General features: G+C 46.6%; 1 protein-coding gene across 14 annotated transcripts in view; it reads right to left on the reverse strand.

The window, feature by feature from the left end:
- Window positions 1–16,580, reverse strand: part of LOC118389794 (actin-binding LIM protein 3-like) — a 199,701-nt gene extending 183,121 nt beyond the window's left edge. For 6 of the 14 annotated variants that reach the window (XR_008147215.1, XR_008147214.1, XR_008147213.1 and 3 more), the window contains exon 1: window positions 15,930–16,573. Coding sequence is in view for 10 of the 14 variants with exons in the window: in XM_052529426.1 (XP_052385386.1) it covers window positions 15,930–15,942 (13 nt within the window). In the remaining 4 variants the exon portion in view is untranslated. Of the gene's footprint in view, window positions 1–15,929 lie in introns of all 14 variants that reach the window. The other 8 variants (XM_052529430.1, XM_052529432.1, XM_052529427.1 and 5 more) reach the window with 7 other exon arrangements.
- Between the last annotated feature and the right edge of the window lie 1,485 nt (window positions 16,581–18,065).

Raw genomic sequence — 18,065 nt, forward strand, 5'->3', positions numbered from 1 at the left:
CTGGGATATAGCTAGAAGCCTATAGCTAGAAGCCCAGACAGTACTGGGATATAGCTAGAAGCCCAGTGTATCTATCCAGACAGTACTGGGATATAGCTAGAAGCCCAGTGTATCTATCCAGACAGTACTGGGATATAGCTAGAAGCCCAGTGTGTCTATCCAGACAGTACTGGGATATAGCTAGAAGCCCAGTGTATCTATCCAGACAGTACTGGGATATAGCTAGAAGCCCAGTGTATCTATCCAGACAGTACTGGGATATAGCTAGAAGCCCAGTGTATCTATCCAGACAGTACTGGGATATAGCTAGAAGCCCAGTGCATCTATCCAGACAGTACTGGGATATAGCTAGAAGCCCAGTGTGTCTATCCAGACAGTACTGGGATATGAGCTAGAAGCCCAGTGTGTCTATCCAGACAGTACTGGGATACAGTATGTGATGGCTAGAAGCCCAGTGTATCTATGCCAGACAGTACTGGGATATAGCTAGAAGCCCAGTGCGTCTATCCCAGACAGTACTGGGATATAGCTAGAAGCCCAGTGTGTCTATCCAGAGCCATGACAGTACACCAACACACCCCAACATGGGATTTAGCTAGAAGCCCAGTGATAATGGGTCTATCAGACAGTACTGGGCATGGCACTTGCCCTGTTGGTCAATCCCCAGACAATGTACTGGGATAGTAGCTGAGAAGCCCAGTGTCTATCCCACTCTGGGGGAAAACAAAGGCCTCTGTTCATTCCATTCAGCATGATTTTGTCCATGTAACACAGTGAGGATAGCTATACCTGCTGCTCATCACAGAGAGAGAGAGAGAGATCAACTAGTGCATGGCACTTGCTATGCCAGACAGTACTGGGATATACAGTGTATCTATCCAGACAGTACTGGGATATAGCTAGAAGCCCAGTGTCTTCCAGAAGACCAGCTAGAAGCCCAGTGTGTCTACAAAATCTGGTCTTCCAGACAGTACTGGGGGCTAGAAGCCCAGGACAATAGATAATGGACTGGGATTAGCTAGAAGCCCAGTGTATCTATCCAGACAGTACTTTTAGTCCAGGCCAGTACTGGGACAACAGGATTCAGAGTATAGCAGCCCAGTGTATCTATCCAGACAGTGTTCAATACCTGGGCTGCTGATTACAGGTTGAAGAACCTAGAATGATAATAATGACTGTCCTGCTTCAACAATACATATGAATACAAACACAGAATGCAGCTATAAAATTCCATTAGGCCTCTTTTTATTCAGCCCATTTTGTCCATCTCACAGAGAAAATTCTGCTGGTTCTGCATCCCGCTCAAAAAGAGCCTGAAGTCGCTGAACCTCAACATTTTATGGCATTTAGACTAGAAACACCCCGACTAACTCTGTGTACACCAACACACCCCAACATACAGGGACACACAGACTTAGGCAAGGGGCTGACAGGGCATCAGTTTATCCATTCGGCTCAGTTGGTATAGCTGGCACTTGCAATGCCAGGGTGTTTCCCACAGGGGGTACATCCTTACTAAGTTACTCTGGATAAGAGTGTCTTCTAAATGACAAAAAGTACAAAATCTAGAAGGGTGACGCTCTTCCAGACCCTCTGGGGGATCAGAGGGACAATAGTCTATTTGTGGATGGTGTTATCAGGGGGGCTTTGTTAAAAGTAGGGGGACAATAGCCAGTGAACAGGATAAACACATGCTATCTGACCACATGTGTTGAACCTCTGCTATCTGAGTGATGGTTTGATAATGGAATTAATATAATACGATTTTTCATGCTATCTGATTACAAAGCCATAATATAGTAGCAATGTCAGAATGCTATCTGTAGAAACCCCCGACTAACTCTGTGCACCAGGGACACAGACAGGGGGATCCGTTTATCCATTCCAGATGTCATGCTATGCTATCTGTGTGTGAATGTCATGCTATCTGTGTGTCATGCTATATGTGTGTGAACGTCATGCTATCTGTGTGTGAACGTCATGCTATCTGTGTGTCATGCTATCTGTGTGTGAACGTCATGCTATCTGTGTGTCATGCTATCTGTGTGTGAACGTCATGCTATCTGTGTGTGAACGTCATGCTATCTGTGTGTCATGCTATCTGTGTGTCATGCTATCTGTGTGTGAACGTCATGCTATCTGTGCGTCATGCTATCTGTGTGTCATGCTATCTGTGTGTGAACGTCATGCTATCTGTGCGTCATGCTATCTGTGTGTGAACGTCATGCTATCTGTGCTATCGTCATGCTATCTGTGTGTGAACGTCATGCTATCTGTGCGTCATGCTATCTGTGTGTGAACGTCATGCTATCTGTGTGTGAACGTCATGCTATCTGTGTGTGAACGTGTGAACGTCATGCTATCTGTGTGTCATGCTATCTGTGTGTGAACGTCATGCTATCTGTGTGTGAACGTCATGCTATCTGTGTGTCATGCTATCTGTGTGTGAACGTCATGCTATCTGTGTGTGAACGTCATGCTATCTGTGTGTGAACGTCATGCTATCTGTGTGTCATGCTATCTGTGTGTGAACGTCATGCTATCTGTGTGTCATGCTATCTGTGTGTGAACGTCATGCTATCTGTGTGTGAACGTCATGCTATCTGTGTGTGAACGTCATGCTATCTGTGTGTCATGCTATCTGTGTGTGAACGTCATGCTATCTGTGTGTCATGCTATCTGTGTGTGAACGTCATGCTATCTGTGTGTGTGTCCGTGTCTCTGTTGATGTCCTTGTGAGTGTCTCTGTGTATGTGAGTGTGTGCTCCCATGTGTGCGTGCGCGTGCGTGTGTGTGTGCGTGTGCGTGTGCGTGTGCGTGTGCGTGTGCGTGTGCGTGCGTGTGTGCGTGTGTGCGTGTGTGCGTGTGTGCGTGTGTGCGTGTGTGCGTGTGTGCGTGTGTGCGTGTGTGTGTGCGTGCGTGTGTGTGTGTGTGTGTGTAGGGTTATGAGGGATAAGGTAGGGAGAGAGAAGTGCAGTGGAAGAACGGTTGACCCCAGTAGGGCTTCTGTTGTAGTGGACTGCAAAAGGTAGAGTATATTTCGCTCTATTTCCAGAACCTATAACGAATTACATGCCTGTCACTTAACACCATCTGCGGACCAAATCCTTTCACATAGTCCGCTAAGCTGCTGTTGGCTAGAGAGATGTGACAATTTATCTATCATACTCCCTGCCCACTTGGTCTGCCATTTACCATGACAACATGCCATACACGTTTTGCAGAGAGAGAGAGAGAGAAAAATCTAATCAAATCGTATTTGTCACATGCCTCTAATTCAACAGGTGTAGACTTTACTGTGAAATGCTTACTTACCAACCCTTCCCAACTATGTAGAGTTTTCAAATAAAAATACAATAGTAAAACAAGAGGAATAAAATAAAATACACAAGAATGGAGATATACAGGAAGTACCAGTACCAGATCAATGTGGAGCTATATTGGTGAATGCACCAATTTGTAAGTCGCTCTGGATAAGAGCGTCTGCTAAATGACTTAAATGTAAATGTCTATATACAGGGAGTACCAGTACCAGATCAATGTGGAGCTATATACAGGGAGTACCAGTACCAGATTAATGGGCAGCTATATACAGAGAGTACCAGATCAATGTGGAACTATATACAAGGAGTACCAGTACCAGATCAATGTGGAGCTATATACAGGGAGTACCAGTAGCAGATCAATATGGAGCTATATACAGGAAGTACCAGTACCAGATCAATGTGGAGCTATATACAGGGAGTACCAGTACCAGATCAATGCGGAGCTATATACAGGGAGTACCAGATCAATGTGGAGCTATATACAAGGAGTACCAGTACCAGATCAATGTGGAGCTATATACAGGGAGTACCAGTACCAGATCAATATGGAGCTATATACAGGGAGTACCAGTACCAGATCAATGTGGAGCTATATACAGGGAGTACCAGTACCAGATCAATGTGGAGCTATATACAGAGAGTACCAGATCAATGTGGAGCTATATACAGAGAGTACCAGATCAATATGGAGCTATATACAGGGAGTACCAGTACCAGATCAATGTGGAGCTATATACAGGGAGTACCAGATCAATGTGGAGCTATATACAGGGAGTACCAGTACCAGATCAATGTGGAGCTATATACAGGGAGTACCAGTACTAGATCAATGTGATCAAATGATCAATGATCAAAACCCCAATATGAAACACAACAAAATAAACCCATGTCACACCCTGGCCTGACCAAATATATAACGAAAACACAAAATACTAAGACCAAGGCGTGACAGAGTGTGTATATAGTGTGTATTTAGTCTAGTGAGTGTGTATATAGTGTGTATATATAGTCTAGTGAGTGTGTATATAGTGTGTATATATAGTCTAGTGAGTGTGTATATAGTGTGTATTTAGTCTAGTGAGTGTGTATATGGTGTGTATATAGAGTCCAGTGAGTGTGTATATGGTGTGTATATATAGTCTAGTGAGTGTGTATATAGTGTGTATATATAGTCTAGTGAGTGTGTATATAGCGTGTATATATAGTCTAGTGAGTGTGTATATAGCGTGTATATATAGTCTAGTGAGTGTGTATATAGTGTGTATATATAGTCTAGTGAGTGTGTATAGTGTGTATATATAGTCTAGTGAGTGTGTATATAGTGTGTATATATAGTCTAGTGAGTGTGTATATAGTGTGTATTTAGTCTAGTGAGTGTGTATATAGCGTGTATATATAGTCTAGTGAGTGTGTATATGGTGTGTATATATAGTCTAGTGAGTGTGTATATAGTGTGTATATATAGTCTAGTGAGTGTGTATATAGCGTGTATATATAGTCTAGTGAGTGTGTATATAGTGTGTATATATAGTCTAGTGAGTGTGTATATAGTGTGTATATATAGTCTAGTGAGTGTGTATATGGTGTGTATATATAGTCTAGTGAGTGTGTATATAGCGTGTATATATAGTCTAGTGAGTGTGTATATGGTGTGTATATATAGTCTAGTGAGTGTGTATATAGTGTGTATATAGAGTCCAGTGAGTGTGTATATGGTGTGTATATAGAGTCCAGTGAGTGTGTATATAGTGTGTATATAGAGTCTCGTGAGTGTGTATATGGTGTGTATATAGAGTCTAGTGAGTGTCCGTAGAGTCAGTGTAGATAGATAGGGTACCATTAATTGGATATTTACCAGTCTGGCTGTTTAGCAGTCTTATTGGTTGGGGGTAGGAGCTGTCTCAGAGCCTGTATGTCCGAAAGCCATTGCTCCGGTACTGTTTGCCGGACGGTAGCAGAGTGAATAGTCTATGGCTTGGATTCTTTGGTAGAGGTCCTGGATTGCAGGAAGCTCGGCCCCAGTGATGTACTGGGCTGTCCACACCACCCTCTGTAGCGATTTGCGGTTAAGGGCGGTGTATTTGCCATACAAAGTGGTAATGCAGCCAGTCAGGATGCTCTTGATGGTGCAGCTGTAGAACTTTTTGAGGATCCGAGGGCCCACACCAAATCTTTTCAGCCTCCTGCTGGTGAAAAGGCGCTGTCGTGCCCTCTTCACGACTGTGCGTGTATGTGTGGACCATGTTAGGTCCTTAGTGGTGTGGACGCCAAGGAACTTGAAGCTCTCGACCTGCTCCACAACAGCCCCGTCGATGTGGATCGGGGCATTCTCTCCCCTCTTTCTCCTGTAGTCCACGATCAGCCCCTTGGTCTTACTGACGTTGAGGGAGAGGTTGCTATCCTGGAAACACACTGCTAAGTCTATGACCTCCTCCCTGTATGCTGACTCATCGCCGTCGGTGATCAGGCCTACAGCCATTGCTTCGCCAGCAAACTTGATGATGGTGTTGGAGTCGTGCGTGGCCACGCAGTCGTGAGTGAAAAGGGAGTACAGGAGGGTAGTAAGCACACACCCTGAGGGGACCCCGTGTTGAGGGTCAGCGTGGTGGAAGTGTTGTTGCCTACCCTCACCACCTGGGGACGGCCCGTAATGCAGTCCAGGACCCAGTTGCAGAGGGAGGGGTTCAGTCCCAGGATCCCTAGCTTGGTGATGAGCTTGGAGGGGACTGTGCTGTTGAACACTGAGCTGTAGTCCATAAACAGCATTCTCACATAGTTATTTCCCCTCTTGTCCAAGTGGGAGAAGGCAGTCGGAAGTGCAATTGAGATGGTGTCATCTGTGGATCTGTTGGGGCGGAATGCGAATTGGAGTGGGTCTAGGTCATCTGGGATGATGGTGTTGATATGTGTTGAGAGAGAGAGTGAAAGAAAGAAGGGAGAGAGATATAGAGAGAGATGGAGAGAGAGAAAGAGAAATGGGCAGGGGGAGGGCAACATACTTACTGTACACAGTGAGCAGTTTGTGGCTCCCTCTGAAGTGTGTCATAATCTAATGTGCAGTCTGGGATGACATTGCATGCCCATTCAGAGAGATCAGGGCTAGCTATCGGCGTCAAACATGATGCATCACTCGATTATTTGCCTTACTAATGCTTAACAGAACTAAAATTAAATCTCAGTCAGTGTGGTTAAAGAGTGGCGCATCGTTATTACCCCCCTGGTCTGGACAAGCATGACTGATATTATGAATAGCAGGCTATTAGCAGCTACTGGTGTGCTTTTAACACGTTTGTTATTACCACACCAAAGGGACTGACCACCAATGGAGACAGCTTTCTATGAAAAAGCAGTTTTACATAATCCCATCAGACACGGTGTCACGCCTACTCCTGCTCCCTTCCTCCGGCGCTCGACGTCGACCGGTCTACTAACCACAGGCCCTATCTTTACGCACACCTGCTCCCCATCATTACGCACACCTGCTCCCCATCATTACGCACACCTGCTCCCCATCATTACACACACACGCTCCCCATCATTACACACACCTGCTCCCCATCATTACGCACACACCTGCTCCCCATCATTACACACACCTGCTCCCCATCATTACGCACACACCTGCTCCCCATCATTACACACACCTGCTCCCCATCATTACGCACACACCTGCTCCCCATCATTACGCACACACCTGCTCCCCATCATTACGCACACACCTGCTCCCCATCATTACGCACACACCTGCTCCCCATCATTACGCACACACCTGCTCCCCATCATTACACACACCTGCTCCCCATCATTACACACACACGCTCCCCATCATTACACACACACCTGCTCCCCATCATTACGCACACACCTTCTCCCCATCATTACGCACACACCTGCTCCCCATCATTACGCACACACCTGCTCCCCATCATTACGCACACACCTTCTCCCCATCATTACGCACACACCTGCTCCCCATCATTACGCACATTACGCATTTAGCCCCCTCAGTTGACGGCAGTCATTAGGTAGTATTGTTTTCTCTCACGTTCTGTACGCTTCTCATGTTTGTTCATCTGTATCATTTCTTTATTAAATTCACCTTCTGCACCTGCTTCCTGACTCCCGGCGTATTACGTTACAATTGGGATAATAGTCATGTCTAAGAAATGCTGTTAATGTGGAACTTTTCTGTGTTTTTTTTTTTTTTTTAAGGACCCTTGGAATCATAGAAAAAGATGATCAACAGAGAGACTGGCCTAAAACAGCTGGCTACAGCTGACGTGGAACATATATCCATATATGCACATTGATATTGAGGTCATACACTTTGCTAGAGTACAGCCCTGGCAGTGGCTTACTCTAACCACCTGCTTTGCTGAATGATAACATTACCAGGTGTAGGTGTATATGTGGTAGAGGTGGCACAGACACAAAGACACTCTCTTTTTGCTTGTCAGCTGCACACCAAAATAATTCCAGAGATGACATTGGGCCAAAATAGAGCGATTGTAAATGAGGCGCAGGGGCACGTGCTAGCTGCAACAGCAACCTGCTGGATTACCAGTCAGTCAGACCAGGCCAGCACTAGGCTACAGCAACCAGTCAGACCAGGCCAGCACTAGGGCGCAGCAACCAGTCAGTCAGTCAGACAGACCAGGCCAGCACTAGGCTGCAGCAACCAGTCAGTCAGCCAGTCAGTCAGACCAGGCCAGCACTAGGGCGCAGCAACCAGTCAGTCAGTCAGACAGACCAGGCCAGCACTAGGCTGCAGCAACCAGTCAGTCAGCCAGTCAGTCAGACCAGGCTAGGACTAGGCTGCAGCAACCAGTCAGTCAGCCAGTCAGTCAGACCAGGCCAGCACTAGGCTGCAGCAACCAGTCAGTCAGTCAGACAGACCAGGCCAGCACTAGGCTGCAGCAACCAGTCAGTCAGCCAGTCAGTCAGACCAGGCCAGCACTAGGCTGCAGCAACCAGTCAGTCAGCCAGTCAGTCAGACCAGGCCAGCACTAGGCTGCAGCAACCAGTCAGTCAGTCAGCCAGTCAGTCAGACCAGGCCAGGACTAGGCTGCAGCAACCAGTCAGTCAGCCAGTCAGTCAGACCAGGCCAGGACTAGGCTGCAGCAACCAGTCAGTCAGCCAGACCAGGCCAGGACTAGGCTGCAGCAACCAGTCAGTCAGCCAGTCAGTCAGACCAGGCCAGGACTAGGCTGCAGCAACCAGTCAGTCAGCCAGTCAGTCAGACCAGGCCAGGACTAGGCTGCAGCAACCAGTCAGTCAGCCAGCCAGTCAGACCAGGCCAGGACTAGGCTGCAGCAACCAGTCAGTCAGCAGGTCAATCAGACCAGGCCAGGACTAGGCTGCAGCAACCAGTCAGTCAGCCAGTCAGTCAGACCAGGCCAGGACTAGGCTGCAGCAACCAGTCAGTCAGCCAGTCAGTCAGAGCAGGCCAGGACTAGGCTGCAGCAACCAGTCAGTCAGCCAGTCAGTCAGACCAGGCCAGGACTAGGCTGCAGGAGCCAGTCAGTCAGCCAGTCAGTCAGACCAGGCCAGGACTAGGCTGCAGGAGCGCTGCTTAATCCTCTTGTTTGGCTGCCATTTCACCACAGCACCAGAGAACAATATTTTGGGATGATGAAATTTTCTCCAGCAGGGGGAACACAGGAGATTGAATCTATAATCTATTCTACGCTGTCAAGAGAACACAACACACGATCATTCATAGATCCGAGTAAATGCTAGAAAGATGTTACTAGAAATATCTGTAAATGCTAAAGTTATATTGTGAATTTACAGGCAACAGTTATGTAGAGGCAGGAGATCGTTACTAACAATGAGAAATGATTCACATTCAAAAGGTGTCTTTGTAGTGTTCCATCAATTTTCCTCAAGGCATTCTGCGTAATATTTGCACGGACAAATCCCAGTCCAGAAAGCGCACTCATTAACACTGAGATCAATGAATAAACACAAACCAATATCATACCCCACCCATCAATGACTGATTGATTGAAGGAATGTTAATTCACCCCAAAGCCTGCCCGAGGTTAAACCATCCCAAGCCGTCTGCTAGAGGTTAAACCATCCCAAGCCATCTGACAGAGGTTAAACCATCCCAAGCCGTCTGCTAGAGGTTAAACCATCCCAAGCAGCCTGCTAGAGGTTAAACCATCCCAAGCAGCCTGCTAGAGGTTAAACCATCCCAAGCCATCTGACAGAGGTTAAACCATCCCAAGCCGTCTGCTAGAGGTTAAACCATCCCAAGCAGCCTGCTAGAGGTTAAACCATCCCAAGCAGCCTGCTAGAGGTTAAACCATCCCAAGCAGCCTGCTAGAGGTTAAACCATCCCAAGCAGCCTGCTAGAGGTTAAACCATCCCAAGCCATCTGACAGAGGTTAAACCATCCCAAGCCGTCTGCTAGAGGTTAAACCATCCCAAGCCGTCTGACAGAGGTTAAACCACCCCAAGCCATCTGCTAGAGGCTAAACCATCCCAAGCCATCTGCTAGAGGTTAAACCATCCCAAGCCGTCTGACAGAGGTTAAACCACCCCAAGCCATCTGCTAGAGGCTAAACCATCCCAAGCCGTCTGCTAGAGGTTAAACCATCCCAAGACGTCTGCTAGAGGTTAAACCATCCCAAGCCGCCTGACAGAGGTTAAACCATCCCAAGCCATCTGACAGAGGTTAAACCATCCCAAGCCGTCTGCTAGAGGTTAAACCATCCCAAGCCGTCTGACAGAGGTTAAACCACCCCAAGCCATCTGCTAGAGGCTAAACCATCCCAAGCCGTCTGCTAGAGGTTAAACCATCCCAAGACGTCTGCTAGAGGTTAAACCATCCCAAGCCGCCTGACAGAGGTTAAACCATCCCAAGCCATCTGACAGAGGTTAAACCATCCCAAGCCGTCTGCTAGAGGTTAAACCATCCCAAGCCGTCCGCTAGAGGTTAAACCATCCCAAGCCGTCTGCTAGAGGTTAAACCATCCCAAGCCGTCTGCTAGAGGTTAAACCATCCCAAGCCGCCTGCTAGAGGTTAAACCATCCCAAGCCGTCTGCTAGAGGTTAAACCATCCCAAGCCGTCTGCTAGAGGTTAAACCATCCCAAGCCGCCTGCTAGAGGTTAAACCATCCCAAGCCATCTGACAGAGGTTAAACCATCCCAAGCAATCTGACAGAGGTTAAACCATCCCAAGCCATCTGACAGAGGTTAAACCATCCCAAGCCGTCTGACAGAGATTAAACCATCCCAAGCCATCTGACAGAGGTTAAACCATCCCAAGCCGTCTGCTAGAGGTTAAACCATCCCAAGCCGTCTGACAGAGATTAAACCATCCCAAGCCATCTGACAGAGATTAAACCATCCCAAGCCGTCTGACAGAGGTTAAACCATCCCAAGCCGTCTGCTAGAGGTTAAACCATCCCAAGCCGTCTGACAGAGATTAAACCATCCCAAGCCATCTGACAGAGATTAAACCATCCCAAGCCGTCTGACAGAGGTTAAACCATCCCAAGCCGTCTGACAGAGGTTAAACCATCCCAAGCCATCTGCTAGAGGTTAAACCGTCCCAAGCCGTCTGCTAGAGGTTAAACCATCCCAAGCCGTCTGCTAGAGGTTAAACCATCCCAAGCCGTCTGACAGAGATTAAACCATCCCAAGCCATCTGCTAGAGGTTAAACCATCCCAAGCCATCTGACAGAGGTTAAACCATCCCAAGCCGTCTGACAGAGGTTAAACCATCCCAAGCCGTCTGCTAGAGGTTAAACCGTCCCAAGCCATCTGACAGAGGTTAAACCATCCCAAGCCGTCTGCTAGAGGTTAAACCATCCCAAGTCATCTGACAGAGATTAAACCATCCCAAGCCATCTGACAGAGGTTAAACCGTCCCAAGCCATCTGACAGAGGTTAAACCATCCCAAGCCGTCTGCTAGAGGTTAAACCATCCCAAGCCATCTGACAGAGGTTAAACCATCCCAAGCCATCTGAGAGAGGTTAAACCATCCCAAGCCATCTGACAGACCATCCCAAGCCATCTGACAGAGGTTAAACCGTCCCAAGCCATCTGACAGAGGTTAAACCATCCCAAGCCGTCTGCTAGAGATTAAACCATCCCAAGCCATCTGCTAGAGGTTAAACCGTCCCAAGCCATCTGACAGAGGTTAAACCATCCCAAGCCGTCTGCTAGAGGTTAAACCATCCCAAGCCGTCTGCTAGAGGTTAAACCATCCCAAGCCATCTGACAGAGGTTAAACCATCCCAAGCCATCTGACAGAGGTTAAACCATCCCAAGCCATCTGACAGAGGTTAAACCATCCCAAGCCATCTGCTAGAGGTTAAACCATCCCAAGCCGTCTGACAGAGGTTAAACCATCCCAAGCTGTCTGCTAGAGGTTAAACCATCCCAAGCCGTCTGACAGAGATTAAACCATCCCAAGCCATCTGCTAGAGGTTAAACCATCCCAAGCCATCTGCTAGAGGTTAAACCATCCCAAGCCGTCTGACAGAGGTTAAACCATCCCAAGCTGTCTGCTAGAGGTTAAACCATCCCAAGCCATCTGACAGAGATTAAACCATCCCAAGCCATCTGACAGAGATTAAACCATCCCAAGCCGTCTGACAGAGGTTAAACCATCCCAAGCCGTCTGACAGAGGTTAAACCATCCCAAGCCATCTGAGAGAGGCTAAACCATCCCAAGCCATCTGACAGACCATCCCAAGCCATCTGCTAGAGGTTAAACCATCCCAAGCCGTCTGCTAGAGGTTAAACCATCCCAAGCCATCTGAGAGAGGCTAAACCATCCCAAGCCATCTGACAGACCATCCCAAGCCATCTGACAGAGGTTAAACCGTCCCAAGCCATCTGACAGAGGTTAAACCATCCCAAGCCGTCTGCTAGAGGTTAAACCATCCCAAGCCATCTGACAGAGGTTAAACCATCCCAAGCTGTCTGCTAGAGGTTAAACCATCCCAAGCCATCTGACAGAGGTTAAACCATCCCAAGCCATCTGACAGAGGTTAAACCATCCCAAGCCGCCTGCTAGAGGTTAAACCATCCCAAGCCATCTGACAGAGGTTAAACCGTCCCAAGCCATCTGACAGAGGTTAAACCATCCCAAGCCGTCTGCTAGAGGTTAAACCATCCCAAGCCATCTGACAGAGGTTAAACCATCCCAAGCCGTCTGCTAGAGGTTAAACCATCCCAAGCCATCTGACAGAGGTTAAACCATCCCAAGCCGTCTGCTAGAGGTTAAACCATCCCAAGCCGTCTGACAGAGGTTAAACCATCCCAAGCTGTCTGCTAGAGGTTAAACCATCCCAAGCCATCTGACAGAGGTTAAACCATCCCAAGCCGTCTGCTAGAGGTTAAACCATCCCAAGCCATCTGACAGAGGTTAAACCATCCCAAGCCGCCTGCTAGAGGTTAAACCATTCCAAGCCGTCTGACAGACCATCCCAAGCCATCTGACAGAGGTTAAACCATCCCAAGCCATCTGCTAGAGGTTAAACCATCCCAAGCCATCTGACAGAGGTTAAACCATCCCAAGCCGCCTGACAGAGGTTAAACCATCCCAAGCCGTCTGACAGAGGTTAAACCATCCCAAGCCGTCTGCTAGAGGTTAAACCATCCCAAGCCGCCTGACAGAGGTTAAACCATCCCAAGCCGCCTGACAGAGGTTAAACCATCCCAAGCCGCCTGACAGAGGTTAAACCATCCCAAGCCGCCTGACAGAGGTTAAACCATCCCAAGCCATCTGCTAGAGGTTAAACCATCCCAAGCCATCTGACAGAGGTTAAACCATCCCAAGCCGTCTGCTAGAGGTTAAACCATCCCAAGCCATCTGCTAGAGGTTAAACCATCCCAAGCCATCTGCTAGAGGTTAAACCATCCCAAGCCGTCCGCTAGAGGTTAAACCATCCCAAGCCGTCTGACAGAGGTTAAACCATCCCAAGCCGTCTGACAGAGGTTAAACCATCCCAAGCCATCTGACAGAGGTTAAACCATCCCAAGCCATCTGACAGAGGTTAAACCATCCCAAGCCATCTGAGAGAGGCTAAACCATCCCAAGCCATCTGAGAGAGGCTAAACCATCCCAAGCCGTCCGCTAGAGGTTAAACCATCCCAAGCCGTCTGACAGAGGTTAAACCATCCCAAGCCATCTGACAGAGGTTAAACCATCCCAAGCCATCTGAGAGAGGCTAAACCATCCCAAGCCGTCCGCTAGAGGTTAAACCATCCCAAGCCGTCTGACAGAGGTTAAACCATCCCAAGCCGTCTGACAGAGGTTAAACCATCCCAAGCCATCTGACAGAGGTTAAACCATCCCAAGCCATCTGAGAGAGGCTAAACCATCCCAAGCCGTCTGACAGAGATTAAACCATCCCAAGCCGTCTGACAGAGGTTAAACCATCCCAAGCCATCTGAGAGAGGCTAAACCATCCCAAGCCGTCTGACAGAGATTAAACCATCCCAAGCCGTCTGACAGAGATTAAACCATCCCAAGCCGTCTGACAGAGGTTAAACCATCCCAAGCCGTCTGCTAGAGGTTAAACCATCCCAAGCCATCTGACAGAGGTTAAACCATCCCAAGCCATCTGCTAGAGGTTAAACCATCCCAAGCCATCTGACAGAGGTTAAACCATCCCAAGCCGTCTGACAGAGGTTAAACCATCCCAAGCCATCTGACAGAGGTTAAACCATCCCAAGCCATCTGAGAGAGGTTAAACCATCCCAAGCCATCTGACAGAGGTTAAACCATCCCAAGCCGTCTGCTAGAGGTTAAACCATCCCAAGCCGTCTGCTAGAGGTTAAACCATCCCAAGCCGTCTGCTAGAGGTTAAACCATCCCAAGCCGTCTGCTAGAGGTTAAACCATCCCAAGCCGCCTGCTAGAGGTTAAACCATCCCAAGCCGCCTGCTAGAGGTTAAACCATCCCAAGCCATCTGACAGAGGTTAAACCATCCCAAGCCGTCTGCTAGAGGTTAAACCATCCCAAGCCATCTGACAGAGGTTAAACCGTCCCAAGCCATCTGACAGAGGTTAAACCATCCCAAGCCGTCTGCTAGAGGTTAAACCATCCCAAGCCATCTGACAGAGGTTAAACCATCCCAAGCCGTCTGCTAGAGGTTAAACCATCCCAAGCCGTCTGCTAGAGGTTAAACCATCCCAAGCCATCTGACAGAGGTTAAACCATCCCAAGCCGTCTGCTAGAGGTTAAACCATCCCAAGCCATCTGACAGAGGTTAAACCATCCCAAGCCATCTGACAGAGGTTAAACCATCCCAAGCCGCCTGCTAGAGGTTAAACCATCCCAAGCCATCTGACAGAGGTTAAACCATCCCAAGCCATCTGACAGAGGTTAAACCATCCCAAGCCGCCTGCTAGAGGTTAAACCATCCCAAGCCGCCTGCTAGAGGTTAAACCATCCCAAGCCGCCTGCTAGAGGTTAAACCATCCCAAGCCGCCTGCTAGAGGTTAAACCATCCCAAGCCGCCTGCTAGAGGTTAAACCATCCCAAGCCGTCTGACAGAGGTTAAACCATCCCAAGCCGTCTGACAGAGGTTAAACCATCCCAAGCCATCTGCTAGAGGTTAAACCATCCCAAGCCATCTGCTAGAGGTTAAACCATCCCAAGCCGTCTGACAGAGGTTAAACCATCCCAAGCCGGTTCCCTGCTGTTGATTTGGATGTAGGAGGGTCTTACTAAACCTGCATGGCTTGTTGATGATAATTCCACCACTAAAACCACCCCCCTCCATTCGGAATTGCGAGAAATCTCTCCCAAGATGAATTTCAGTGTGAGTGTCAAGTAGTTCAATCATAGGATATGGGTACACCTTGTCCCACCCCACAGTCCAGCACACTGAAGCACTTTGAGACAAATCAACCTGAGTAAGATGATGTGAAATATAGAAATAAACAATTGAACTGATTGAGTGGGTTTGTCTGTGTACATGTGAGAGAGAGAGCAAGAAAGAGAGAGAGAGAGTGAAAGAGAGAGCTAGAGAGAGACACACAGAGAGAAATAGAGAGAGAGAGACACAGAGAGAAATAGAGAGAGAGAGACACAGAGAGAAATAGAGAGAGAGAGAGACACAGAGAGAAATAGAGAGAGAGACAGAGAGAAATAGAGAGAGAGAGACACAGAGAGAAATAGAGAGAGAGACACAGAGAGAAATAGAGAGAGACAGAGAGAAATAGAGAGAGAGAGAGAAATAGAGAGAGAGAGAAATAGAGAGAGAGAGAGAAAAGAGAGAGAGAGAGAGAGAGAGAGAGAGAGAGAGAGAGAGTATGTGAGGGTCATTTAGAATGTGCAGGTGTTACAGTACTGAGTGTAACCCCTACAACACAATTCCATACCTCCACTTCCCCTCACTAGGCAACCTAAAGCACCACAACCTAAAGCACCACTGAGCCTTATTCTCTAGTTGGTTACACCCACATTCATTGCCACAGTAAATACTGCAAAATCAGGTTTAGTAACTTAAGTTTCCCTTTTTACCTGTATGAAGGTTCAATGTCTTTCTCTGAATTCACTTTCTTTACAAAGGTAAAAGAATGTAATGAAAAACATCATTACAAATTATAACAGGAAGTATAGGCTACTTACCATTAGAGTTCATTGTTGAGTTGGCATTCGAAAAGGGATACCTTCAAACTATTAGGTTACTGGATAAATACAGTTGTCATATGCACCATGTCCTGCTGTGTAATAGGTAGAAAATAAAACAAAAATAATGAAAAATACTAGAGCGAGGCTGGCATATTTAATTTTTAGGGTTTCAGCTCAGAGCATCTCCAAACTCCTCAGCCTTCTCTCAGCTCCGAATACAGTCCAGGGTGCCTATCCTCTCTAAGCAAGGTGAAGAATCAATCTGAAACCTGATTGGAAAAGACGGGGTGTTCCCTCTGTTCAGAAGCGGATTACAACAATGCTCTGGTAGAGACAGTTGGGGATTTCATGTAAATCCGGATTGGAATTGTTGTACAGTAGGCTACTACAGAGCTGCTCTGTCTTGTTCCATCGTCACCGCATCCTTTCTTCTGAGGAATACAGTAACGAGGCTGCGCTTTCGATGGTAGTAGGCTACTTGTACATCGCTGCTGTCAATGCGCTCTGGTGAGTAGAAGCTTTTCGGATGACCGGATCTGAGCGCAGTGGCAGGATGTAGCGGTGGACCGAAATGGTACGCGAGCGCCGAGCAGTGGTCCAACATGCTTTTTACACAACTCAATTTAAGAGGAACGAGGTTGTCTGCTACGTTTCATTGGCAGGAAGGATAGGCCTACATGTGGGTGTCTGAGTGACATGGAAACGGTCCTCCCAGGTAGTATGCAAATGTGCCTTTTTGTAATTATCAAAACCTAAAAAATAGTTAATGTAGAGTTAAGCTTAGGATACTTACTGGGCTTCCTAAGTCCTAGCCACATGTATGACTACAAAGAGAAGATTGTAAAATAAATATGTCTGTTAAACTCCAAGATTTGGGCAACCTACAGTTTTTCCTCATCATTATTTAAATAATTATTACATGGCTTCCAGCATGCGCGATTCATTTGCAGTCTAGACTGGGAGGGGTGAACATCTCCTGCTCTGACTGCAGGAGGGTAGGGGTTAAGGTTAGGGTTAAGGTTAGGTTTAGGGTTAGGGTCACAGTTATGGTTAGGGTAGGGGTTAAGGGTTAGGGTTTGGGATAGGGACTAACCATTTAGATGTTATCTATCTGTAAATAGCTCATCCAATCTACCTACTTTATTGTTTTTATTTACCTTTCTGCTCTTTTGCACACCAGTATTTCTACTTGCACACCATCATCATCTGCTCATCTATCACTCCAGTGTTCATCTGTAAATTGTAATTACTTTGCTACTATGGCCTATTTATTGCCTTACCTCCTCGTGTCATTTGCACACACTATATATAGACTTTCTTTGTTTCTATTGTGTTATTGACTGTACACTTGTTTATTCCATGTGTAACTCTGTGTTGTTGTTTGTGTCGCACTGTTTTGCTTTATCTTGGCCAGGTCGCAGTTGTAAATGAGAACTTGTTCTCAACTAACGTACCTGGTTAAATAAAGGTGAAATAACTAACCTACCTGGTTAAATTAAAGGTGAAATAACTAATCTACCTGGTTAAATAAAGGTGAAATAACTAACCTACCTGGTTAAATTAAAGGTGAAATAACTAATCTACCTGGTTAAATAAAGGTGAAATAACTAACCTACCTGGTTAAATAAAGGTGAAATAACTAACCTACCTGGTTAAATAAAGGTGAAATAACTAATCTACCTGGTTAAATAAAGGTGAAATAACTAACCTACCTGGTTAAATTAAAGGTGAAATAACTAATCTACCTGGTTAAATAAAGGTGAAATAACTAACCTACCTGGTTAAATTAAAGGTGAAATAACTAATCTACCTGGTTAAATAAAGGTGAAATAACTAACCTACCTGGTTAAATTAAAGGTGAAATAACTAATCTACCTGGTTAATTAAAGGCGAAATAACTAATCTACCTGGTTAAATAAAGGTGAAATAACTAACCTACCTGGTTAAATAAAGGTGAAATAACTAACCTACCTGGTTAAATAAAAGTGAAATAACTAACCTACCTGGTTAAATAAAGGGGAAATAACTAATCTACCTGGTTAATTAAAGGTGAAATAACTAACCTACCTGCTTAAATAAAGGTGAAATAACTAACCTACCTGGTTAAATAAAGGTGAAATAAACATAAAATAA

This window comes from Oncorhynchus keta, chromosome 11 (assembly GCF_023373465.1).
Source record: "Oncorhynchus keta strain PuntledgeMale-10-30-2019 chromosome 11, Oket_V2, whole genome shotgun sequence".
Classification (NCBI taxonomy): domain Eukaryota; kingdom Metazoa; phylum Chordata; class Actinopteri; order Salmoniformes; family Salmonidae; genus Oncorhynchus; species Oncorhynchus keta.